Source organism: Pteronotus mesoamericanus, unplaced genomic scaffold (assembly GCF_021234165.1).
Source record: "Pteronotus mesoamericanus isolate MK-2021 breed Mesoamerican mustached bat unplaced genomic scaffold, CSHL_Meso_final contig_181, whole genome shotgun sequence".
Classification (NCBI taxonomy): Eukaryota; Metazoa; Chordata; class Mammalia; order Chiroptera; family Mormoopidae; genus Pteronotus; species Pteronotus mesoamericanus.
Genome location: NW_026555077.1, coordinates 4,414,472 through 4,440,618, shown reverse-complemented (window position 1 = coordinate 4,440,618; position 26,147 = coordinate 4,414,472). Strand labels below are relative to the sequence as shown.

Sequence of the window (26,147 nt, the reverse complement as noted above, 5' to 3'; positions counted from 1 at the left end):
ATGCTAGGTTAGTAAATGGCCAGGCTGGGCTTGGAACCTGTGCAGTCTGGCTCCAGACTCTATATGCCGCCTTACTATATTATGTCCCTCTGGTGCACGAGTGAGTCCAGACACATAATAAAGGCCTGCTCTGTCCACACGTTTCCTTCTTTCCTGTGACCTACTCTTACTCAAACTACTACTGCTGCTGTTGGGTTTCTGGGTAAAAAAGAGTGGGAGAAAAGTGGCCAATGGGAAACAACATGATTAAATACCTTTCTCATCCTTGTGTCAAATCTCCAAATTGTGGATTTTGCATAAAAGCTCATGGCCTTTGAGAAAGTGTTAGGTTTAACACACATGAAGCAAGATAAATCTTACTGAACAATTTTAAATCACCCCTCACCCCAGATTTTACCATTTGAAGATTAGGACAGAGACAATGGGCCAACATCAGGCATTCTTGAGCACCAGGGCACTTTCTGAATTTATAGGCATCACAAGTTTACATTACAGATGAGTTTTGAATTGAGCTCTTGCAAATAAGTGCATGTGTTAAGACACCATACGTTGCTTGGGCACATGCCAGGAGGTAACTCAAGGTAGCAACAGACATGTGTGTATGTTCCCTTTAAAGTGATACATCAAAATAATTATGCCTGTGCTTTGGCCTTAGAAGCACAAACCAAGGCTACTTGGCGGTGAGGGGAAGAGGCTCAAAGGAATATTTTAATTTTAGAAAACAGGCATTACCATAAAAAAGCTCTCCTCTTGAATTCATTGAAAATTACCACATTTCTTTCAAATGAGAATAAAACAAATATTTCTTAATGCTTGTTCATCTTGAATATTATGCCAATTATTGCATTACTTTTGGTTGATGGATATTCAGAGGATAAATGAAGCCCACAAGATGGATTAATTCTCCAGCAGTACAAACAAAAACTTTCAATATTTTATATCACATAATTAAATGCTGTTTGTTATTTCTAGAACCAGAACTTGGGACATGTTAATTAATTGCTTCAAGACGACAGACATGCTTTGTTGTTGATATTTGGAACCAGATATTTATAAACCCTGCACAACACTGCCGATGAATTACACTTGCAGAATAAACCCTACCTGCAGAAGTCTGGGGGCACCATGCCATAAACATTGATCCTGTCACACAGCTCCAGCGCAATCGTCATTGTGAACCAGCCAGTGCTGAGCCAAGTGTTGGAGATCTTCCTGGAAGGAACAACAGTGAAGTCTGCAAGCTGGCAAAATACTCATTATACCTGTTACCAGCTTAAACCCTTCCTGGAGCAAGGCTGACTATAAGCACACACTCTCTCCATTTGATAAAAGCTGGAAATTTACCAGAGAGATATCTCTACCAACACCATCATGTCCCAGGGTACAATGATAAATGATATTGAAAAGCCACTACGGTAGATTTGTGACACTAAAGGATGCTCAAAGGACTTTATCATCAAAGGTGATGATCACTGTTTCAATGTTCAAGTGCATATCACCACAACTTGATTTCCTGTAAGATGATAACCCCCTTGTGTCAACCGTTTATTAACTAGAATACTTGACTAACTAGAAATATTCCTTGTTCCCCAAGAGGGTGGATAATATGATTAAACAAAAATGTGTCTGACTATCAGTTGATCAATCTTTCAAGCAATCTAGTTGAAGCTTGCCTTCAATTAGACTAATACCAGCATCTTGATCAAATGTCTTCCCTTAGGAGTACAGTGAGTTCTCATTTAATATCAACCATAGTTCTTGGAAACTGCCACTTTAAGCAAAATGACTTTTAATGAAACCAATTTTTCCATAGGCTAATTGATACAAACAAGAATTAAGATCCTAAGGAATATTTCTGGTAACAAAAATATCACCAAACACCTAAATAAAGACCCAAAGCACTTTTAATACTGAACATTGAAATAAGTGTGAGTTATCCATAAGATTAATACAAAAGTAAGATGATTGTTTTCCAACCTGCTTATTCCAGTTCGGGGTCATGGGTGGTCCGAGCCTGTCCCAGCAGCTCAGGGTACAAGGCAGAACCCCAGCCTGAACAGGGACAGTGGGCCCTTCTGTTGCAGGGCACGCTCACACTCACACACACCGAGACTGGGACAATGCAGACATGCCTGTACACCTCATGCGAACATCTTTGGGACGCGGCAGAAACCAGAGTACCTGAAGAAAACCCACTAAAAGATAGGGTTTTGTGTTATGTGCAAACTCCACATACACAGTGGCCCTGACTAAGAATCATTTTTTCCCCCTCTTTAACATTATAACAAAGCATGTTGAACAAAACCATGTTATTTGAGGACCTGCTGTACTTCCATTTGAGAGGCGCTGATGAGCAGAGGAAAAAGGTCCGAAAGAATGCTTATGTTTAAATGAGCGTGTGCTTTATTTTACCTTAGAACATTTAGAGCCCTCTGAAAATTTTTATTAGAAGATCAAAAGTTGACAGAATTTAAGGAGCAAATCTGTGAGTCCCAACATTTATTCATATGTCCACCCAAACATCAGTATTGAGCTCCAACCACATGCCAAGCTTAAGGGTAACTGTGGAGACACATCAAGGTCTAATTTGATCCGGTGAGAAACTTGGTCTACCATACTATGCTACTGTGGATATTACTTCAATTCTTTGGGGTTATACTTTTACTTTTTTTCAGTGCTTATGGCACGCCTCATTAGCCAGCTTGAAACACCTATCCCCAAGGTCAGACTGTCTGACTTTGCCCAGCCATAACACCACACGTGATGTGAATACCAGCATTGCAGAAAGGCCTTTCTCCTTGCTCTGTATGGCACTCCTCTTAGAGAAGGAAGACTTTTTGTTAAGCAGTTTGTGTTATTTCCATTTCACATAAGGAACAAAAAAAGGGGGAGCATTTTTAAGAAGTTCTTTGTTTTGTCAAATACATGACAGGAATGATTGATTTAGTCATTCCTGAGCTCACAGCTTCAAATTTCTAGCGCTTAATCCCTTGACTCATTTTCGTTTTCCATTCCATTGTATCCTGACCCACTAATAGCCCAGGAAATAATTTAAAAACTCCTAAAGATGAGAATATCAAGAATTTGTGTCTTACCAGTTTCTATCACTAACCCGCTTAATGACCTGTGGCAGATTATATTGCCGGTCTTTGGGCCCTAATTGCCTACCTGTAAAGCAGGCATGGTAAACTCCACCTTCCTGGGCTCTTTGAGGACTCAATGAGAGAACCATAAAAAATATCTAGTCTGGCATGTTGATACATCGAGACCCCCTTTTCCTGTTTTAGCTTCTAGGTTGCAGCAAATGAACTTAATAATTCAGTCATTCCTTTTAGTGCTTTCTGGCACCTACAAAGAAACGGCTACTCCGTCTTGTGTAGGAGCCAACAGTAGTCAGGGAAGTAATCACAAAATTCTGGAACCTCCTGCCTATGCAGGCATTAATAATCCCCAATTCTTCTCACTAAGGATATATATATTCATAAGACCTTTGAGAATGAAGGAGGTGGATGGAGCAGAAATGACTGAATGTGAAGGGGGAAGGCAAGGAAGAGCAGTGCCTCAAATGAGAGCTTTTCTTCACCTACATGGCTGTGACAATGTGGTGGCCAGTTGTCTAGACTCACAGAGGGCGAGTGAATAACTGGGAGGGTGTAGAGCCCAGATCTGGGAATCACACCTGTGTCCCCATGGCTTTAGAGTTGTTGGGGACACCAAGAGGGCTTTTCCCAGGGGCAGAAATTCCCCTGTAACTTTGGCTGTCTTATGTGTGATACGCCCGACACACAGGAGGATATGGCTCTACAGAAAAAGGTTTCATGGGTAAAAATGGGAAGAATACAAAGTGGAGGACTAAAGAAAGTGAAGTGAAGAGTTCTTTAAAGTGTCACTTAAAATTCCTCAGACTTTCTAAATAATAGCCTCTTGGGATCACATGCTGTAGAAAAGCAACTGCTTTGTACTGTCTTTCTTAAAAAGATTTGAACTCTTTTTCCAACAAAGGGATAGCTACTGTTTTTATACTTAATCAGCTGTAATGAAGGAATATGAAGAGCTGTCATGTGCTTATTAGGGAAAATTATCAGATATTCTTTTATATGATGGAGTAACACACTGAGCTGATAATTCTATAGTGCACACTAAATTACAATTAGAGGCCTTTCTGCTCCACCAGAATCTCATTTATAATCTCAATGGAAATATTCTTCCTGCAGTTATTTCATTTATGCTTCCTTTATCTAATTACTGTAATATTGGTTCTGAATCATATTTTCCTAATGTACCCTTATTCAATTATAAAGTTATTTTCAAGTACAGTTACTTTCTAATGTTAAAGAACACCACTTGGCCATCTATGCCATTTGTCATGCTTCTTAATTGCAGATTGTTCCTCAGTCATTTTTTCCTCCACTTTTAAGTAGGGTGAAACCTCTGTAAATCAAAAATCTGTTGAATTATTCAATTTCTCAAAATATTAGCATGAAATGAATGTCCTGATCATGAGATATACAAAATTAGGTATCACACTTTGTGTATCTTTAATATACACCATAGTTTTGCTGGGTTTCAAGAAGAGCATACATAGAGGAAATACTGTAGGACCCTAAATGTCTTATATTTTAATTTACAGATGTAGTTTTATTCTAAAAGACTGTTTCAGACTTGATTCTTTTAGCTTGGAGTAGTTTGCAAATTAAGAATATAGACATGAGAATATTAAATCACTACAATTTTATCTTCTTTAAGATAGTTTCCTAAAGCTAAGAAGCACAATGATTGTAGAAGGCAGCATGAACTTTGGCACCTTACAAATCCATAGATGTGAGTCCCCTGAGCAGGGACTATGTGCACCATCATGGATGAATGTCTGTGCATGAGGGGCCAACTAGCCACTCCACAAAGACTTGGTTTTCCTCCTTCCCACTTGGCCTACCAGGGAGACAGACCTATAGAGCACAAGGTTTCCGCTGGTTAGATTTTAATAAGTCTAGTGAGTGAGATATGTCCTGATATGAGGCTGTTTTCTAAAGATCTAAGTGAACAAAGGATGGAATGACTAGTCTCCAAATTTCCAACTTAAAATAATTTGTTAAGAAGATTCAGAGCAATGGATAATTATCCTAAATGGCAAACAATGCAGCAGTGTTTCAGGAATACTTAAACTGAGAAAACAACCATTAAACCAAAAAAGAGAGAAGTGTTTTCCATTTAAGACTTTCTACTTACAGTTTTCCAACCAGTCAAAAATGAAACTAGAAATAACTCCCCTCATTATTCTTTCCTTCTAGAATGCTCTCTTGGTTAAATAACTCATTCAAATGAGTGATAGTCTCTCTTGTGGTTTTTTAAAGGGCAATAAATGACTGGATTTCTCATATCACGTAGTGATGACCAGGGGTCCCTATGTGAGCTGACCGGGGAAGGAGGCCAGCAGCCAGGGGCCTTCCTTCTCTTTCTACCCGATGCCATGACCACTGCTGCTGGAACCAGCTCTCAACAGTCATGAAGTTTCCAAGATTAAAAAAGACAGTTCTTCTAAGCAAAGAATTCAGAAACATGAGCTTTTGGTCTTTTTTTAAGACTCTGTTCTCCAATAATGAACTGCCTAAACTAGCCAAACAATGGATTTAGTACTTTATATTCTTTATTTTATTTATTGTATCTCTTTTGTTTTAAGATATAAAATAGTTTTTAGGGAGAGGGTAAATTACATCATTAAATATATAGTAATTATAAAAGTACATATTTGGAATTAAGAAAACAAGGGAATTTAATTATTAGACCAGTCCTATGAGGCCTAGTCTCTATGCCCTTTTCACATGTGAGGTCACTGAAAAATTGGGTGAGGGATAGGGATAGAATGTAGCTGTGTATTTGGAATTCACTGGACTGCTCCTTTTGATACCTAGCTGTCCTATTTTTTTTTTCAATCTAGATGTGGCCAGCTCATGAGCCATAGCTGCCTCATCTCAGGCCACTTGTCCCCACCCCACTTCCAGTCCCTCTCCCCCTGCAGCCTTGGGGGACTTTTCTCTAACCCACTGCATGTTCTCCCACCTCTGATCCCTATACCCATAAGGAGGGTTCTCTCTCCCTTTCTCAGGTTCTTCTTTTCCTGGATAAAGACTTATTGACCTAGGTCTCAGCTCAAACACACCTTTTTGAAAAAACCTTTCCCTCATTGCCTCATCTCCTACCTAGACCAATAGTAAGAAATACATGTTATGACTGAGCATATATACGTACATTTTATTTATTTAAAGATTTTATTTATTTATTTTAGAGAGATGGGAAAGGAGGGAGAAAGAGAAGGAGAGAAACATTAATGTGCAAGAGAAACATCGATTGGTTGCCTCTCACACACCCCCAACCAGGGAGGGACCTGGCCGCAACCCAAGAATGTGTCCTGACCAGGAATTGAATCAGTGACCTTTTAGTTCACGGGATGACATCCAACCCACCGAGCAATACCAGTCAGGGCCCATTTAAAGTGTGTATTCAGTGTTTTTTAGTATATTCACAAGGTTGTGCAATTATCACAACTATCTAATCCTAGAACTTTTCTATCACCTCAGTAAGAAACTTCTACATATATACTTATATGTATAAAACAAAAAACAAATATAATTTAACGAAGCATCACTTTGCCTTACTCACTCTGGGTGATGAATGCTGATAGTGCTTGTTTATGTCATTCTATTCCCCTTCTTTCCATTATATTAAAAAATATCTCGCAGTGACACAGCAGGCTGACTTCCTGTCCCACGATTGAGCTGTAACTAACAGCCTCCCCTGGACGATGGCAGGCCCCCTGTCCTGCATGTCACAGCACCACCGTCTTCCCCTCGCTCGTGCTCAGCACACGGGCCACTGCTTGGCGCCTGTTTGCTTGCCCTGTAGGCTGTGCTCCAGGAAGGCAAGGTTCTACATCTGTCTTTGTCTGGACTGCATCCCTGGTGCCTGGTGCAGTGAAGTAATAGATACTTAATAAACATTGGTCGACTGAATAAATATTTGCCTTTGAAAAGGAAAAATACATCCATATACTTCTTTTTGGTTAGTGTTTACACAAGTCAAATGAAATGCAGTAAAGCTATTATGTTGCGCTTGTCACCAGTGTAGGCCAGCAGCAGTCTGACCTCTTCCTCCAAAATAAGGATTTGGCCCTGGATTATCCAATATAATTACCTCATTTCTTCATTTTACTTTGCCTTAAAAATAACCAACCCAGTTTTTAAGAGGAACCGACAGATGAGCTCTGTCAAAGGCATGAGAAGTGGGACCAACCACAGAAACCTTTAGCAACAACTTTGCTTTTGGTGAAGTCCGCCAGCAGCAACATTTCCTCCCCCCACCCCCGCCCCGTGCCCCTGCGGGACCCCCTACCTCACGCCTCTGTACCTGTCTTTGCCGGTCTCGCGCTTGAAGAGCTCATCGAACTGCAGCATCTTGTGGCGCGTGATCATGAAGGCCTTCAGCCGGGGCAGCACCTGGCTCAGGAGGTGCAGGTTGTTGTACACTTGGCCCTTGCCGTCGCGCCGCATGTAGCTGCTGGGGCCCCAGAAGATGAACACTGTGCCCTGGCTCACGTTGAGCAGGTCGTGGCGGTTGCGGAGAATCCTCTGGATGCTGGAGTGTGCGATGACCCGCAGGCTGGTGCGATTGCCCACGTCGCGCCCGTAGCCCCGAGTAGGGGCGTCATTCATGCGGATGACACATTCCGTCTGGTCTATCTGGAGCCCTTGCTGGCTGCGCAAGAGATGTCCGGAGCTTGTCACCAGGGCACAGTCCCTGCAGTGCATTTTAAGGGGCTGAAAGGTAGGGGGAGAACACCGTCAAGAGACTGCAACCCTCTATTGGCACCAAGAGGTGACGTCTCTGCCTCAGCAGGCTGCCCACCTCCCATCTTCCTTTCCTGCCCGAATATATTCCTTCTGCTATTACCTCATCAACATTCTCATTCTTACCGTTCTCTTGTAAACTGGTGACAGGGAGCATTGGACAAGAGGGAAAGAGAGCCAGCAATGACCTGTCAGACACTGGGCTCCAGGCTTTGCTGATGTTAAATAATGGAACCTTCACATCAATGCAGTAAAGTTGCTGTTAGAGCTATTTTTCAGGCAAGGATACTCATACGCAGAGATGTTAAGAAATTTGCCCAAGAATCCAGAACTAGCAAGTAATGAATCACGCTTTCAAACACTGAGTCCAAAGTTACCCCCAAATCCAAGAAAAGACTACACCGCAAATTGCTGTGACATCAGCTTTAATGCTCTTAATTCTCCTTATTGAAAGTTAAGCATTTATCAATATTCTTAGATGCTGTACAAATATGTTTATCCCAAATAAACATCGTCTAAGAATCACATGGGAAAAGACAGGCAAATCGTAATCCCTTAGATGCTGTAATTTTGAAATGACAATAAGTCAGTTTCTCTTGTTTTAAGGGGAGAGGGAGAGAAATTGAATTGGTCTATCTTTAAAACATGAAGAAAGCCTGGAGCTAAGAGCCACAGGCCCCGTCCAGTGAGCGCATGTGTGCCCTGTGGAGTCCTGGCCGTGCAGTGCCCACCACGGACAGCTGCAATGACAATGCTCATTCCAACATCCTGAATCAATGATTTACTTTCCAGACATCTGCGTGCTCACAAATTAAACATTCCCCTGTTCGTGTTTAATGAGAAACATCTCTTACTTGCTGTTTGAAGATAATAAAATTAAGACCTAAGGCCAAGGCCAGCAAGTGCATAAGAAAATGACAATCCAGAATGTTCTAAAGGAAAGTTGCGTTGTTAGATTTTTCCCAGACCTGTGTGCTTCTTCCCTGAACAGGACACACTGGATCCCTGTGCAGTCTCAGGAAAGTGGGTCCAATCTGTTCAGTTTTACATTTACCCTGGGAGTTTCTTGAGCCATAGCTCTGTCTTCAGAACTAAACTGAGTGCCTGAGGACAGCCACCTCACTGCATAGTGGTCAAGAGGGGCTCACAGGATGGGCCCAGCCTTGTCTTTACCACCTACTAGCCATGACCTTGGCAAGCCACTAATCTCCACAAGTCTGTTTCTTTCATCTTTAACTAAGATAATTAATGCTCCTTATTTTACCTTGATAAAGTTAAAATACAGTATTAGATTGAGTCACTCAAAATTGCCACTATTTGACCTGCAAAAATAGCAGTTACAAGGGGTTGAACCTTACCGTAGGACCAGACACAGTTATCATTCAGTAAATGATAAGTGTTATTGGGATTACTAGCCCAAATGACTGCATTGTAGGTACTCGCTAAATCAGTGCTGATCTCTTTGGTTTGGTAATTGACACATGGGCTTATGAAATGGAGATTCTACCATTGCACATTCATCATTCATTTGACATCTGATTATTCTTAGGTGACAGGAACTATGCTGGGCAGTAAGAATGCAAATGGGAGAGAAAAGCAGAATCATTCAAAGTTCATACTTTAGTGAGGGACAGTGGGTCAGTAAAGGTATACAATAAAGTATAAGAGGATGAGGAAGGGGCTGTGCTAAAGTATTTGGAAAGGGGGCTATGTAGAGCACGCAGAGACTCAGGCACAAAAGAAAGAGTGGTTGCTTCAGCTAATATTTTTTTATTTTTCTACATGCTAGGTACTGTTCTGAGCTTTTTCTACAAGTACATTAATTCTTCAAATAATGCTACAAGAAAGATACTATTTTACTAATGAGAATATTGAAGGATAGGAAAGTGAAGACCGTACAGTTAGGAAGTGGACGAGCTGGGTTGTGAACCAGGAAATCTGAATGCAGAGCCCTTAATAGTCACTATTTGGATTTCAGGGCAGTGGAATAAATAGAATAAGTATCATGGGATGTTTACTTAACTCATTGCCTACCTCCTATCTCCCCCCCAGAAATGAGGGGATGCTATTTCTTAATCAGTACTATGGTCATTGTTCTTAGGGCACTATGGGTAAGGGAAAACTTCATCAGCAAAAGGAGAAGAAAATAGTTAATTTTCCTTTTCTTTGTTTTGTCTGAACATCCTGTACATACGGATGAAGAAGAAAAGTTCAACAACAATATATTCCATGATCGAGTTCCCCTACCATGTCAGGCATTGAACTTGGTGACGGGAATAGCAAGACAAACAAGAGACTCTATCTTTCTTCTCAAGGTGCATGCAGTCTAAGGTGAGGGTGCCCCCACACAAATGATTGCAGGGCTGTGTGGTAAGAAGTATGATATGATTAGACACAAGAGGCCATGGGACTAAAGATGAGGGACTACTTGAGCCTGTCTAGAGGAGTTATTGAGGTGGAAGCAGAGCCAGGAAAGGATTACATGATGTAAAGAAGCGGATGACATAATTTTTTTTTCTGTTTTTAAAGCAAATTATTTTTATTGAATTTATTGGGGCAATGTTAACAGATCCATACAGGTTTCAAGTGTCAGTGCAATAAAACATTGTCTACAGACTGCATCATGCACCCATCACCCAAAGTAAAGTATCTTTCCATCTCTATTTATACCCTCTTTGTCCTCTTCCAGCTCCCTCACTTCATTTTCCCTCTGGTTATCACCATACAGTGGTCTTTGCTTATGTTATCTATCTATCTATCTATCTATCTATCTATCTATCTGTCTGTCTGTCTGTCTGTCTGTCTGTCTGTCTGTCTGTCTGTCTGTCTACCTACCTACCTACCTACCTATCTATCTCATCTATCATCTTACTCAACTCTCAGTCTGTTCTCTGTATCTCTGAGTCTCTTCCTATTTTGTTTGTTAGTTTATTTTGTTCATTAGATTCCACATATAAATGAAATCATATGGTACTTGTCTTTCTCTGACTGGCTTATTTCACTTTGCATAATAATCTCCAGGTCCATCCATGCTATCCCAAAATGTAAGATTTCCTTCTTTTTATGGCTGCATAGTATTCCATTGTATAAATGTGCCAGTTTTTTTAAAAATCCAGTCATCTACTGACGGGCACTTGGACTGCTTCCAAATCCTGGCTATTGTAATTAATACTGCAATGAATATAGGGGTGCATATGTTCTTTTGAATTAGTATTTCAGGTTCCTTCAAATATGTCCCCAGATGTGAACTAGTTGGATCAAAAAGCAGTTCCATTTTTAATTTTTTGAAGTAACTCCCTACTGTTTTCCACAGTGGCTGCACCAATCTGCATCCAACAGTGTATAAGGGTTCCCTTTTCTCCATATCTTCAACAGCACTTGTTTGTTGATTTATTTGTGATAGCCATTCTGACAGGTGTAAGGTGATATCTCATTGTGGTTTTAATTTGTATCTCTATGATGATGAGTGATATTGAGCATCTTTTCATATGTCTATTGGCCATTTGTATGTTCTTTTTGGAAAAGTGTCTATTCAGATCTTGTGTTCATTTTTTAAATTGGATTGTTTATTTCTTTGGTATTGAGATATATAAGTTCTTTATGTATTTTGGACATTAACCATTTATCAGATATATCACTGGCAAATATGTTCTCCCAATCAATGTGTTGCTTTTTTATTTTATTGATGGTTTCTGTTGTTGTGCAAAAGCTTTTTTGTTTGCTATAGTCTCATTTGTTTATTTTTCCTTTGTTTCCCTTTTTGAGTTTATTCTTGTGTATGGTGTAAGTTGGTGGTCTAATTTCTTTCTTTCTTTCTTTCTTTTTTTCATGTATCTGTCCAATTTTTCCCAATAGCATTTATTGAATAGACTGTCTTTACCTCATTGTATGCTTTTGCTTCCTTTGTCAAATATTAATTGACCATAAAGGCATTGATTTATTTCTGGGTTCTCTATTCTGTTCCATTGAGCTGTATGTCTGTTTATATTGGGTAGCGTGATACCTCCAACTTAGTTCTTCTTTCTCAAGATAGCTGAAGCCATTCTGGGTCTTTTATGGTTCCATATAAATTTTTGAAATACTTGTTATAGATCTGTGAGATATGCCATTGGTATTTTAATAAAATAGAATTTACATTGAATCTATAGATTGCTTTCAGTAGTATGGACTTTTTAAGGATGCTAATTTCTTTTTCTAATAGTTCATTATTGGTGTATAGAAATGCCACCAATTTCTGAATATTATTTTTCCATCCTGCTACTTTGGTAAATAAATGATCAGTTCTAGTATTGTTTTTTGGTGGAGTCTTTAAGGTTTCCTATATACAGTATCATGTCTTCTGGGAACAATGACAATTTTATTTCCCTCTTTTCAATTTGGATGCCTTTTGTTTTTTCTCTTTGATTGCTGTGGCTAGAACTTCTAGTACTATGTTGAATAAGAGTGATGAAAGCAGACAATCTTGTATATTCCTGGATTTTACCAAATGCTTTTCTTTTGCGTCTATAGATATAATCATGTGATTTTTATCACTTATTTTGTTTATGTGACACATCACATTTATTGAGTTGTGAATATTGTACCAACCTTGCATCCCTGGAATAAATCCTACTTGATCATATTGTATGATCTTTTAAGTGTATTGCTGGACCTGGTTTGCTAATATTTTGTTGAAGATTTTAGCGTCTATGTTCATCATGGATATTGGCTTATAATTTTTTTTGTAGTATGTTTATGTTGTTTTGGAATTAGGATAATGCGGACTTTGTAAAGTGAGCTTGGGAGTCTTCTCTCCTCTTGAATTTTTTGAAATAGTTTGAGAAGACTAGCTGTTAGTTCTTCTTTGAATGTTTGGTAAAAATCTCTTGTAGAGCCATCCTTTCTGGGACTTTTGTTTGTTGGAAAGTTTTTGACTGCTGCTTTGATTTCATTAGTTGAAATTGTTCTGTCCGGATAGTCTGGTTCTTGCTGATTCAGTTTTAGAAGACTGTATGTTTCTAGTAATTTAATCATTTCATCTAGGTTGTCCAATTTGTTTACAATCTTTTGTATTTCTGTGGTGTCATTTGCTACTTCTCTTTCATTTCTGATTTTTATTTATTTGGTCCTTTTTTTTCTTGATGAATCTGGTTAAAGGTTTGTTAATCTGGTTTATCTTTTTAAAGAAACAGCTCTTGGTTTCATTGATCTTTTGTATCATTTTTTAGTCTCTGTCATTTATTTCTTCTCTAATCTTTATTATTTCTTTTTTACTACTTACCCTAGGCTTTGTTTGTTGTTCTTTTTCTAGTTCTTTTAGGTATAGGGTTAGATTGTTTATTTGAGATTTTTACTGTTTCCTGAGGTAGGCCTGTAATGTTATGAATTTCCTTTTCAGGACTGCTTTTGTTGTGTCCTATAGATTTTGGTTTGGTGTGCGATCATTTTTGTTTGTCTCCAGGTAACTTTTGATTTCTTCCTTGATCTTGTTAACTCATTTGTTGTTTAATAACATGTTATTTAGCCTCCATATGTTTGAGTGTTTTTGAGGGGGTTTTGTGTGTGTGTGTGTGTGTGTGTGTGTGTGTGTGTGTAACGATTTCCAGTTTCATATCATTGTGGTCAGAGAAGATACTTGATATAAGTTCAATCTTCTTGAGTTTATTAGGGCTTATGTGTGTCCTAGCGTGTGGTCTATCTTAGAGAATGTTCCATGTGCACTTTAAAGGAATGTATATTCTGCTGTTTTGGGATAAAATGCTCTATAAATATCAATTAAATCCATCTGGTATAGTGTGTCATTTAAAGTTGCTGTTGCCTTGTTGCATTTTTTTTTTTTTTTGGTCTGGAAGATCTATCTGTGACTTCAATGGGGTGTTTAAATCCCCAGCTATGACTGTATTGCTTTCAGTCTCTTCCTTAATGTCCACCAAGATTTTATAAATATATTTAGGTGCTTCTATGTTGGGTGCATGCATGTATGTTTACAAGGATTATATCCTCTTGTTGGATCAATCCCTTTAGTATCACTTAATGTTTGTCTTTGTCTCTTGTTATGGGCTTTGTTTGTCTATTTTGTCTGATATAAGTGTTGCTATCTTTACTTTTTTTTCATTTTCATTGTTGTGGAATTTTTTTATCTTTTCACTTTCAGTCTCTGTGTGTACTTCTTGTTCTGAGGTGGGTCTCTGCTAGACAATATACTTATGGGTCATGTTTTCTTATCCATTTGGCTACCCTATATCTTTTGATTGGAGCATTTAATCTGTTCCCATTTAAAGTTATTATTATAGGTACTTATTTATTATTATTTTATTCTTTATACCTATGTTCTTCTCTCTCTATTTCTTCTTCTTAAAGAAGGTTCTTTAACATTTCTTGCAATATTGTTTGATGGTGATGAACTTCTTTATCTTTTTTTTTCTGGGGAGCTTTTTACTTCACCTTCAATTTTAAATGATAAAATGATAGCCTTGTTGGATAGAGTAGTCTTGGTTGTAGGTCTTTAACTTTTTCTCACTTTGAATATTTCAAGTCAATCATTTCTGGTGTGAAGTATTTCTGTTGAAAAATTAGCTGACAGTCTAATGGGAACTCCCTTTTAGGTTATTGTCTTTCTCTTGCTGCTTTTAAGATTCTCTCTTTGTGTTTAAGTTTGCCAATTTAATTAGGTGTCCTGGTGTTGGCTTCTTTGGGATCATCTTGATATAGACTTTCTGTGCTTCCTGAACTTGTGTGACTTTTTCCTTCATCAAGTTGGGGAAATTTTAACCATTATTTCTTTAAACACGTTCTTGATCTTCTACTCATTCTCTTCTCCTGCTGGCACCCCTATGATATGGATGCTGTCATGCTAGATGTTATCCCAGAGGTCCTTTAGGTGTTCCTCATTTTTTAAAATTCTCTTTTATTTTTCTTTTTGATGCTCTGCTTAGGTGCTTACTGTTAGCTTGTTCTATAAATCATTGATTCAGTCCTCTGTTTCATGTAACCTGCTGTGGATTCCTTCTAGTTTATTCTTTATTTCAGATAGTATATTCTTCGTTTCTAACTGGTTATTTTTTTAGTGGTTTCTATGTCCTTTTTAATGCTTGCTATTTCTTTGTTTAAGTTCTCACTGAAATTATTCATTCTTCTCCTAAGGTCCTTTAGCATCCTTATAACCATTGTTTTAAGCTCTGCATCTTGTATCTTGGTTGCTTCCATTTCCTTTAATTCTTTTTTGAAGGATTTCTCTTCTTTCATTTGGTGCATATTATTTTGTCTCCTCATTTTGTCTGTTTTTTTTGTTTAAAGATTTTATTTATTTGTTTGTTTGTTTATTTATTTATTTATAAAGAGGGAAAGGAGGAAGAAAGAGATGGAGAGAAATATCAATGTGAGAGAGAAACATCCATCAGCTGCCTCTCATATGCGCCCCAACTGAGGACCAAACTTGCGACCCAGGCATGTGCCCTGATGTGGAATTAAACTGGCAACCTTTTGTTTTGCAGGAGGATGCCCCACAAACTGAACCATACCAGTCAGTGCTTGTCGCCTTTTTGTGTTTGATTCTGTGTATTAGGTAGATCTACTCTCACTCCTAAGCTTAGTATGAAGGCTTTATGATGATATAGGTATCTTATGGGTCTCAGTGGCCAGATCTTCTAGATCACCTGAGTTAGGTGCTCCAGGAATGTTTCTTGTGTGAGTTATGTGGCCCCTCCTGATGTAGTTGAGTCTTGAATGCTTTCGGCCCATTCATGGGTGGAGTTAACCTTCAGGCTGGATGACTATAAAGATAGACCTTGTTCACTGTGTATGACTTGCTGTTCAGGGACTTCACCCCGAGGAGGAGCTGTTCCCATCAGGGTGTAGTGCTTGTTGGAGGCTCCATTTGGCTGTGCTCTTTGTGAGGCTAGTTGTGTCAAGCTCTGGTAAGGTTTGAAGCCCACCACTTGTTGTGTTGGTTCTGGGCTCTCTTGGATGGGGTTCTAGTGCAGGCCATTGTCAGAGGTTGTGTGTAACCATCCTTGGGCTACCTGTCTGGAGTAATCACACAATTCACTGGTTGTGGCTGCATCTGTTGGGTCTGAGTGTGCATGGAAGGGGCCAACATGTATACAAGGGTTGGCTTCCTGAGCCCTGAGTTTGGGGCAGATCAATAAAAGTTCCAAGGATTTCTGTTGTTGGCATCCACCTGTCAGCCACTTAACTACCCCTTGAGGTTTCCTGGACTTCCCCTAGAGCTTTCTGAAGAAAGACTGTAGAGTGGGCCCAAGTTGGCTGTGCCCCTCTGCCTCTCCTATGCAGTGCAAGCTTGGTAGGTTGGGGTGACTTGTTCCGGAGGATGGGGCTAGTTGGGAGCAGTGTGGTCAGGCGCTCACTGGGGAGAAGGTGGCCCCTACTCTAGAGTCATACCACTCAGTTTTTGCTGGAGTCTCCAACTCTAGCTGTTGAAGAAGAGTGCACTACTGGTTCAGGTTGGGTAGAGCCAGCTGTCCTTACTGCAGGAGCTAGCTCATCAGGGTGGGGTCACCAGGACTTAGGAAAACAGAACAGGATCGTCTTCCATTGGGAGTGGTGCAGGCCAAACTTGCTGGCGGAGAGTGAGCTCTATACCTCCCCTTAACTGCATAGCCACACCTGCTGAGCCCAAGATTGGAGCCTCTGAGAGATGTGCTCTGAAGCTCCCAGCTCTTAGTGGCCCTTCTTTCCACCGAGGAATTGAACTCAGCAGGATGGGGCTACTGGGACTTGGGAAGATAGAACAAAGCAGTCTCCCATTGGGAGTGGTGCTGGCTGAACCTGCAGGTCAGAGGAAGACTGGCCCCCCTTCCAAACCTCACAGCTCAATGTCTGCCTGAGTGCCTGCCTATAGTTTCTCCAGAAAAAGAGTGCACCAAATTCTCCCAATGGTGTGTAGCCCACGGTCCTTTCTGCTGGCCTCAAGCTTAGCAGGTTTGTGTTCCCATTAATTGTAAGACTGGATTAGTGTACTCCCCAGACTGGTCCTGTAGGAATAGGAGTACCTGACCCTGGGAAGATGGCTCCCGAGGGCAGTGTGGGGTATTGATTCAAGACAGGGACCTCAGTAGCTGACTCCTCAGATCTCTCAGGGCCACAACACCCAGATCTTCTCTTAATGACTTCTGTATGCTCTGAGTCACCTTCTCTCTACTGGAGCCTTGAGTAAGTGCCTTAGAGCAAGATCCTGTGCCCTTTATGAGAGCACCTGGGTTTCTAGCAGACTCCCTCCTCTTCCAGGCAAAAAGAATTTTACTGATTTTTACTATCTGATGCTATCCAGGTTTTACTCCAGTTTCCAGCCTTGGTGCTCTGGATGGGGTGGAGGGGTCTCAGCATGGGGATCAGACCCCGTGCTCCTCAAGGGGGACTTTTATAGCCAAGATATCCCTCTGGCTTCTCAGCTACCAAAAATGGGTGCAGAGGCCAGCCCTTCTGTGCAGATGAGATAATTTTCAAAAAGACAGAGTGCTCAATAGTGTCATAAAACATGGTAAGACAAGTGAAGCCAGGCTTGAAAGTGTTCTTTGGATTTGTTGGCCTTGCTCAAAATAGTCTTAGTTGAACAGAGGTGATTGGGTCTGACAGTGATTAGATGTGAGGAAGTAAAGGCTGAAACCTAGCTGCAGGAGGCTCATGGAGGTTTGGTGGTGGAGCAGGGCAGATCCCCAGGACAGACTCTGACACTGAGGGTGACCAACTGAACTGGTTTGTAAGGGGTTGTTTGCATTTTAGTACAGAAAGTCCTGCATCCCAAGAAAACTCTACTCATGGAGAATCCCACTTAAAAGTTCCTACAAAGATGGCAGGGGCATCTGCAAATAGCAGGTTACTCAATGATGATTAGGGTCAGGAGACTTAGGGTCTAATGCAGACTTTATCACAAATCAGGTACTTGACCTTCTCACCTGTAAAACAAAAAGAGGACCAACTATATACTTGTGGCCAAGTGACATTTCATTCGTTCATTCGTTCATTCATTCATTCATTCATTCATTCATTCAAAAGACGTTTCCCTAGCACTTAATGTACCCCTGAGGTACGCTGTAACCCAGCACATTTGCTTAATAAGGTCAGTTTGTAAGATTTCATTACACTAGACCCTAAGACCACTGGAACCTGCTTTTTCTCATCAGATTCACCTAGAATGATCATCTTGAATTCTCCAGTCTGATGTATAATTTCAAGACATTGTGCTAATTTTTACAGAGGAAAACAATCTGAAGACGTTCCCAGCACCTCTTTCTCCTGTAAGTAATTATTCTGCTGCAATTCTCAGAGCACAGGCTGGTTGACAAATAAAACCTGTGTCACCTTATGGAGATTCCAATGCCTTCTCTTGCTTTCTTCAGCTCACGTGAGTTCAGCTGAGGACGCCTTCAGGGAAGGTTCCTGGTTGTGCCATACTGACCCTCTGAGATGAGTGGGCACCACTCAAATGCAATGGGGACCTCCTAGTCCCATAAAGCTTTGCCTCGCAACCCCTGCCCGTCTGCCTTAGCTCTGAAGGACTGACTACCTCGGCATCAGCACCCAGTCTATGAGTTGTGCAGACCCACCAAACAATGTAAAAAAATTGAAGTCTGAATTATACGTTAAGTGTCTTCTGGTAAGTGGTGCCAATAAAATGACAATAGCTGTTCTAAACATAATGTTATACTTCCCGCAGCTGACAAGAGCATGTGCCAAAGGCTGAATCACTTACAAAGGAGGAAATGAAGTCTGGGTGGTTGGTTTTTTTGTTTGTATTTGGAGGGACTAATAATGTCTTGGGAGGCAGGATGATTACAAATTCTACAAACTGTGTGACCATTCCTTGGGATATGATAGAGCCCCCTGAGAGAGCCATGATCTTCCTAATCTCAGTACCATTATAATCCTTAGTGTCTTAATGATATGGGTGAAAATACTCCTGTGTTGGTGGGTTAAGATTCCCTATAGTATTTGCATGTTCTTCCTTTGAGCATTCATGTGCTGGGTTGAATTACTCAGTGGAATGTGGGAAACAGAACTTTGGGCTCCTCTAGGCAGCCTGGGAGATAAAACTCCAAGGAGGAGAGGTAGCTTCCAGTGAACTCACTGCCCCGCAAGGCCTTCCCTCTGACTTCTTCCTCACAGTATTCAGCCTCCCTGACTCTTGGGGACATTTTCCTTAAAGCTCCATTTGGTGATCTATTCCATCCTTTGCTAGGAAACATAGGCGCCCATACTAAGTCACTCCAATCTTGGTAATCTCTCTTGCTCCCTGACCCACAAAGAATACTCAGTATTGAATAGATGGATGGATTGATAAATGAATGAGCGAAACCCAACCTCCTGCCTGCTCTGTCCTCTGAGAAAACCTACCTCCTGAGACATAAAAAGAAGACATAATGTGGCACCTTAACCAATAACTTGCTGACAGACCCCAGCCCTTTGTATTAATGCCATGGAGAGAAGACGCCTCTGTCTGCAGAGAAGGAGGCTCCCGCCGTTTGCCTCAGGGCAGCCACTGGGCCCAGGGAGCCATAATGACCAGAGCCCAGGGAACTGCTGGAATGAATGGCTGGCTGGGAAAATGGCCCAAGACACGGTATGGGCCATTAAGCCCGGCCAGTTATTAATCCCCAGTAAGAAGCTGATGCCAAGGTCATTAGAGCTGTTGTGAGGTGAAAAATGCCCAGGACAATCTACAGCACACGGAGGAGTTACTCGCTCCCCAGGCCACTGATGCTCAGGGCTGCAGGCGAGATTCCGGAGCATGAGGTACAGGAGCTTGTGGGGGGTGGTGCACTGGCTCTCTAGAGGGAGCACATGCACACACGCACACACACGTGCAAACTCAAAGCTTAACATTTTATTTTTGCTCTCACTTTTGCTTTATGATAATGTGTAAACATTAGTACCCAGGACAGTGTATGTAATTTAGTGGGGGCTCTAGAATGTTTTAAAAGGTGTGAACAAGTCTCTTCTTTCACCATCCCATCTCCCTCCACCAGCCCTCCTCTCCAAAAAGTTGTTAGGAATAAGGGAGCATGACGACTTTCATCACAACGTATTCCTTTGGGCTGTGGTGACAGGAGCAATCCCTGCTTGACAAAGCACGCTCAGGGAATCAAGGTCTGATTTCTGTCACAGCCCAGAGAGCAAGAGCAGAAGGAATTCTCCCGGTGACCCGGCTGATGCCTCTGGAGCTTTTTCTTAAGAGAACAGAGCAGGCCAAGTCAAATTAAACTTGACACCTAAAACACCCAGTGATGTCCCTGCAAACATTTGTAGCATGGCAATCTTAGTCTTCACTTTTCAAAATTCTGATTTATCTGGCAGAGGGAAGGGTACCTCAGAGCATAATGCCCATTAGTTCAGTAATGAGACCAGACTTGCTCTGGGAGCTGCCTATTGGTCTGGAGCAAACATAAGATTTATTAAATGGCTTCAGGTGTTTCAAGAATCTTTGTACTTTCTAATCTGATGTTGTCCTGTAATTACTGGGCTTTTATTAGCTGTCAATCTCAGTTTAGCCTGACACTGGATATAAGAAACTCTGATTATTTCATGTGATTCACTAGAAAAAAATGTTACCCTTCTAAGCTGCTCCTTTCCTTCGTATTCAATGACAAGCCCACCCATGAGCCTTCACTGCCAAGAAGTCCTCCTCTCTCCATGCAACGCCACCTTCTGTGATTTCCACCTACTGGCTGGCTAAGGACAAAAGTACTCCACGGGCAGGAGGCAGTGCTGAGCAGTGTTTAGAACACAGCCTTTGGAATCACTGGCTTTGAACTTGCTTCTTCTACCCCTTAGGAGGAATGTTTTGGGCCAAGTGGCTTAGGTTTTCTGAGCCCCAGTTTTTTCATCTGTAATCTGAATTTCCTAAAGCCAACCTCAAAAGGAAGTTTTGCAATCTCAATTATGGGCGTGCTGTCCATGCAGTTGCTTAAGACAAAATTCAGGGATCATTTTTGATACCCCCTTTTCTTTACCCCCTACAACTCATCCAATTCTATTGGCTCTCTCCTGCTCCATGTTTCCCAAGTCTTACCACTCCTCGCCATCCCTGCTGCCACTCCCTTCACCTAAGCCACCAGGATCTCTCTTTAGCTCCTGCTGCAAACTCTCAACTTTACTTCCCTTATTCTCTTCCTTCAATGTCCATGAAGCTTCTGGCGTGTCCTTCAATATATAAATCAGATCATGTCACTCATCTGCTTAAATCCTCCAGTGGCTTCCTATTGCACTGGAAATGAGAAACCAGACTCTAAATCAAACGTTTACCATGGTCCTCAAGATCTGCAGTTTCTGTCCTGTCAACCTCTCTAGCATCATCTTGTACAGAACTCTCCATTTCTCCATTGTCTGCTGTCCGATGTGATTTATACTGGCTATTTCCCCACCGAGGCCACTTTTCTCCTGATCTTTGCATAACTGCTCCGTCACGTCCTTTGGTGTTCCCTGAGGTCCACCAGGCAGGCCTCCTCTGACCTTTGAACCGACACAGCCCTCCTTTCTAGCTCCTGTAACTCTATCCATTATCCAGAATTATTTTTTAAACTCATGTATCACTATCTAAATAATCTTAATGATGGCTTGTGTGTTTACATGTCTGTCTTTCTTCTTTACTAAAATAGAAGCTCCATGAAAGGAGGGCTTTTGTCATATTCACACTGTATCTTCACTACCAAGAATAGTGCCTGGCTCGAAGAAGGAGCTCAACAAATACTTTTGAATAAATGAATGAATGGAAAGGAATGTAGAACTTATCACCGTGCTTGGCACATAAAGAGGATGAAAGAGTTATGCTTATTGTATCTAAGTGTCACTGTTCTGCTGGTAATCAGTTTCTGATCTTTTCTGTGTGGGCAACTAGGTTGATATTTCCTAAAGGAATCTCCTGCATACGTACCACCTTCAGCACTAGGTGACCTTCAGAGAGACACCCAGGAAATCCTATAAGGTTTCTTTTTTATTTATTGAATTCTATTCTATTTTCCAAATGTTTAAAATAACTTTATTGATATATAATTTACATTCCATAAAATTCCCCCATTTTAAATGTATATTCAATCACTCAGTATATTTACAGAGTTGTGTAGACATTACCACAGTCTAATTTTAGAACATTTCTATCATCCTGAAAAGAAACCATATGTAGTCACTCTCCATACCTATGCCATTAATGCCTTGTCAACCATTATTACTCTTTTCGTCTCTACCACTCAGATTGGCTTTCTGGACATTTTGCATAAATAGAGTCATTGAGCCTTTTGGGACTGCCTTTTTTCACTTAGCATAATAATTTTGAGGTTCATCTATGCTGTAGCATGTATCAGCACTTGGTTCATTTTTATAGCTAAAATATCTAATTGAATGGATATACCTAATTTTGTTTCTCTATTAACCAGTTAATGGATATTTAGGTTGTTTCCATGTTCTGGTAACTATGAATAATAGTATTATGAACACTCTTAGAGTAAGCTTTATGTGGACATGTGCTTTCATTTCTCTTGGGTAGATACCTAGAAGTGGAATTTTTGGGTTGTATGACTTCATACTTAACATTTTGAGAAATTGCCAAACTGCTTTTCAAAGTAGCTACAAAATCTTACACTCCCATCTGCAGTATATAGGGTTCCAATTTCTTTACATCCTTATCAATACTTATTATTCTCTATTTGATTATAACCATTCTAATGGGTGAAAGGAAGTATTTCACTGTGCTTTTGAGTTGCAGTTTCCTAATGACTAGTGATGCTGAGAATCTTTTCATGGACTTATATATGCTATTTATATTTGGGTCTCTAATTCCGTTTATTATCATCCCACCTCTGCCCTACGTAAATCACAGCAAGGGTAGGTGATTCTTTTGAACTCTGGGTCAACATTCTGTTCATGTCTGCTGGCGTCTTGTATGTGCAGAAACCACTAGCTGGAGGAGGGTTTATGGTCTAGGGAGAAGAGAGAGAAAGAGGAGCCATTTAATCGACACCCTTAAGTCAGGAGAGATAAATCCAAAGTAAAGTAAAATGAGTGATGACTGGGTCATATTTTATATTTAAATCAGACTTACTATATAATCTAGCAATCTGACTTATGAATATATACCAGAAGGGAACAAAATCAGTATTTTGGAGAGATATCTATACTCCCATGTTCATTGCAGCATTTCCCACAATAGCCAAGATATGGAAAGTGTCCGTTTATGGATGAATAGATAAAGAAAATGTGCCACATATGTGCAATTAAATAGCATCCAGCCATAGAAAATAAGGACATTCTGCAACTTAAGATAACCTGGATAAACCTGGAAGACATTATGACAAGGGAAATGAGCCAGATAGAGAGGGACAAATACTATATCATCTCACTTACAAAATCTAAAAAAAAAAATCAACTCATAGAAAGAGAGTACAATGGTGGCTGCCAGGGCTGGAGGTGAGGGAAATGTGCAGATGTTGGTCAAGGGTACAAATGTTCAATTATAAAATAATTAAGTTCTGGGGATCTAAGGTACAGCATGGAAATTTGAAAAGAGAATAGGTCTTCAACATTCTCATCACACACACACAGTAATAATGTGAAGCGATAAATGTGTTAATTAACTTGATTGTGATAATCACTTCACAATGTGTATGTCTATCAAGTCATCACATTATATACTTTAAATATATACAATTATACCTCAATAAAGCTGGAAGAAAATAAACACATTTTGAAAAGTCCAATTAGAAAATTCACTTCACCTGTTTATTATATTAAAATAAGTTTCATGGAATTACAGCTTAGCATTACCAGAAGAATTCTTAGAGATTTGCTCTGCCAATGATTCTAAAAGTATGGTTCCCAGACCAGCAGCAACAAGGAAGTCTAGGAACTTGCTGGGAATGCAAATCCTCAGGCTCCACCCCAGAGCTTCCGAATCTAATGTTCTGAGGTGGGTCCCAGCAGCCTGTGTTGTTGTAACGAGTCCCTTGGGTGATCCTGATGTACCCTTCTGGTTGAGAAACTCTAAACCAGGACAGTCCTCTCATCATTCAAAAGCAGAAGCTGAAACTCAGGAGGGTATGTGATTTTCTCAAGGTCACATGCTAGGGGCAGCCCCTGTGATAAACCCCAGGGATTTCTTCACTCCTAAATCCCTAAGAAAATCCTTCTATGTCTATAGACTGCTCAGAGTCACGGGGGCCTCACCAAAGAGGGAACACGGATTAATAAGGCCCTTACGGTGGAACCTACAAATGGAAGTGGTATGGTGGAGACAGGTAAATAAGAAGGAACCTCCCTTACTTGACATGCCACACTCATCAAGGGCTGCCTGCCTCTGCACACTCTGCCTGCTTATTTAGAATAAGCTTATTTGGAACAGCCATATAGTATCTAAACCCCCTATGACAAGGAAGACCTCGACTGCCTCTGTGCATGGCTGGGGGCTGTTCTTGCCCCAGAAGCTGGGCTACCACGGCTTCTCTCCAGCCAGCAAAACCCCTCAGAAGCGTGGCTAGTCAGTACCCTCCTGTCTGTTGTGAGGTAAATGTGTTCTCCCTTCAAAATGTATGTTGAAGTCCTAAACCCCAACACCTATGATTGTGACCTTATTTGGAAAAAAAGTTTTTGCAGATGTTATTAAGATGTAAGTGAAGATGAGGTCATACTGGAACAACGTGGGTCCTCCACTCACTGTTGTCCTTATAAGAAGAGACGCAGAGACACAGGGACACTCAGGGAGAACACCGCAGATGATGGAGGTGGAGGCTGGAGCAAGGTGCCTGCTGGCCAAGGAGCACGGAGGACGGACTTACCCAGCAGAAGCTGAGAGACGTAAGGCAGAATTCTTCCTCAGAGTTTTGGAGGGAGCATGTCCCTGCCAAAACCTTGATTTCAGATTTCTAGCCTCCAGAATGGAAAAATAATGAATTTTTGTTGTCTTAAGACACTCAGTTTGTGGTCATTTGTTCTGGCAGCTCTGGGAAATGAATACCCTGCCACTCGCCCTCCCACGAGCATGCCAACCCACCAATGCTTTCAGTTTTCACACGGATGGTTCATTCTCTCAGTTTCCACCCGTATGGTTTATTCTCTGAGCAGCTGCCAGAGTGAGATTTTCAAGCATAGAGCATGCCATTCCCCTACGTGCCTGAAGAATAAAATCTAAATCTTTACATGGTGGGAATCTTGCCTGCTTCAGCTCTCTCTATTCTCCATTCTCCAGCTGCATTGGCCACCAGTCTCCTTTCTGCCCCTGGGAGAGAGAGGGTGCTCCTTCTTTTGTCTCTGGTCTTTGCTTCCTCAGCCATTCATGTGCTTTGCCCCTTCTCATCTCTCAGGTCTGAGATTGAAGGCCTTCTCCTCCACGAGGCTCTCTCTGACTGTCTTAATTGAAATGGGCCTTCCTCACTTATTATATAATAAAGATATTAACTATTAATAACACTGACAAAATGTTCAACTCAGAAGCCAGGCACTGTTCTAAGCACAACACAGACATCATCTAACTTAGCCCTGAAAACAGCTTTGAGAGGCAAGTTCTACCATTTTCCTTACAGATGAGGAAGTGGAAGCACAAATTAATCACCTGTCATGGTCCTGTTTATTTTCTTCATATGGTCTCTAATGATTTACATTATTATTTTAATTTTTAATCCTCAGCTGAGGATATGTTCATTGATTTTAGAAAGAGAAGAAGTAGGAGAGAGAGAGACATCAATGTGAGAGAGAAACATTTCTTCCGCACGTGCCCCACTGGGGATCAATCCCGCAGCCCTTTGGTGTAGGGGACGGTGCTCCAACCAACTGAGCTACCTGGCCAGGGCCATTTTTCATTTCTTGTCTGTCCCCACCATGGGAACATGAGTGCCATGGGGGCATGGATCATGATACACATATGGCATATAGTGGGTACTCAAGAGATAAAGAAATCTCTTAATACCTCACTACTTTCTTGGCAAGCAGTAGGTGATTTTTCTCTGTCCAAAAGAGGCATGGGTGAGTTGTCAGTGAAACAAACCTCTTTCCAGAGTCCTTTTCTTCTCTGCGGTGCTGGTGCAATGGTTGATGTTACACTCTGGCTCACCTCACAGCCTCTCAAATAATTCCCTGATGTGATTTCCTTCAAAGGTCACTCATGTGCAATTACTTCCTCCAGGAGGAGAATGGATATAAAGGCCCCCTGTGCTCATTGAAACAAACAAAAAGATGCATTTTCATTAGAGTAAGGTGATATTTAATGCTGCCAGACAGGCCTAATTCCACAAAACTGGCTTTTTTTTTGGCTTCTGCTACATTTGAAAGGGCCCTAAAATAAATATAGCATGGCCCAAATCTGGGACTATAACTGAAAATTGATGG

General features: G+C 40.9%; 1 protein-coding gene across 2 annotated transcripts in view; it reads right to left on the bottom strand.

Moving 5' to 3' along the window:
- The window catches only part of ST6GALNAC5 (ST6 N-acetylgalactosaminide alpha-2,6-sialyltransferase 5), a 165,310-nt gene that overhangs the window by 9,618 nt on the left and 129,545 nt on the right, over positions 1-26,147 (bottom strand). The window contains exons 3-4 of one of the 2 annotated variants that reach the window (XM_054566823.1): positions 7,402-7,811; positions 1,105-1,212 (exon numbers count right to left, since the gene is read on the bottom strand). In XM_054566823.1, the coding sequence (XP_054422798.1) occupies positions 1,105-1,212; positions 7,402-7,811 (518 nt within the window). Of the gene's footprint in view, positions 1-1,104; positions 1,213-7,401; positions 7,812-26,147 lie in introns of those variants that run through there. The other variant, XM_054566824.1, reaches the window with a different exon arrangement.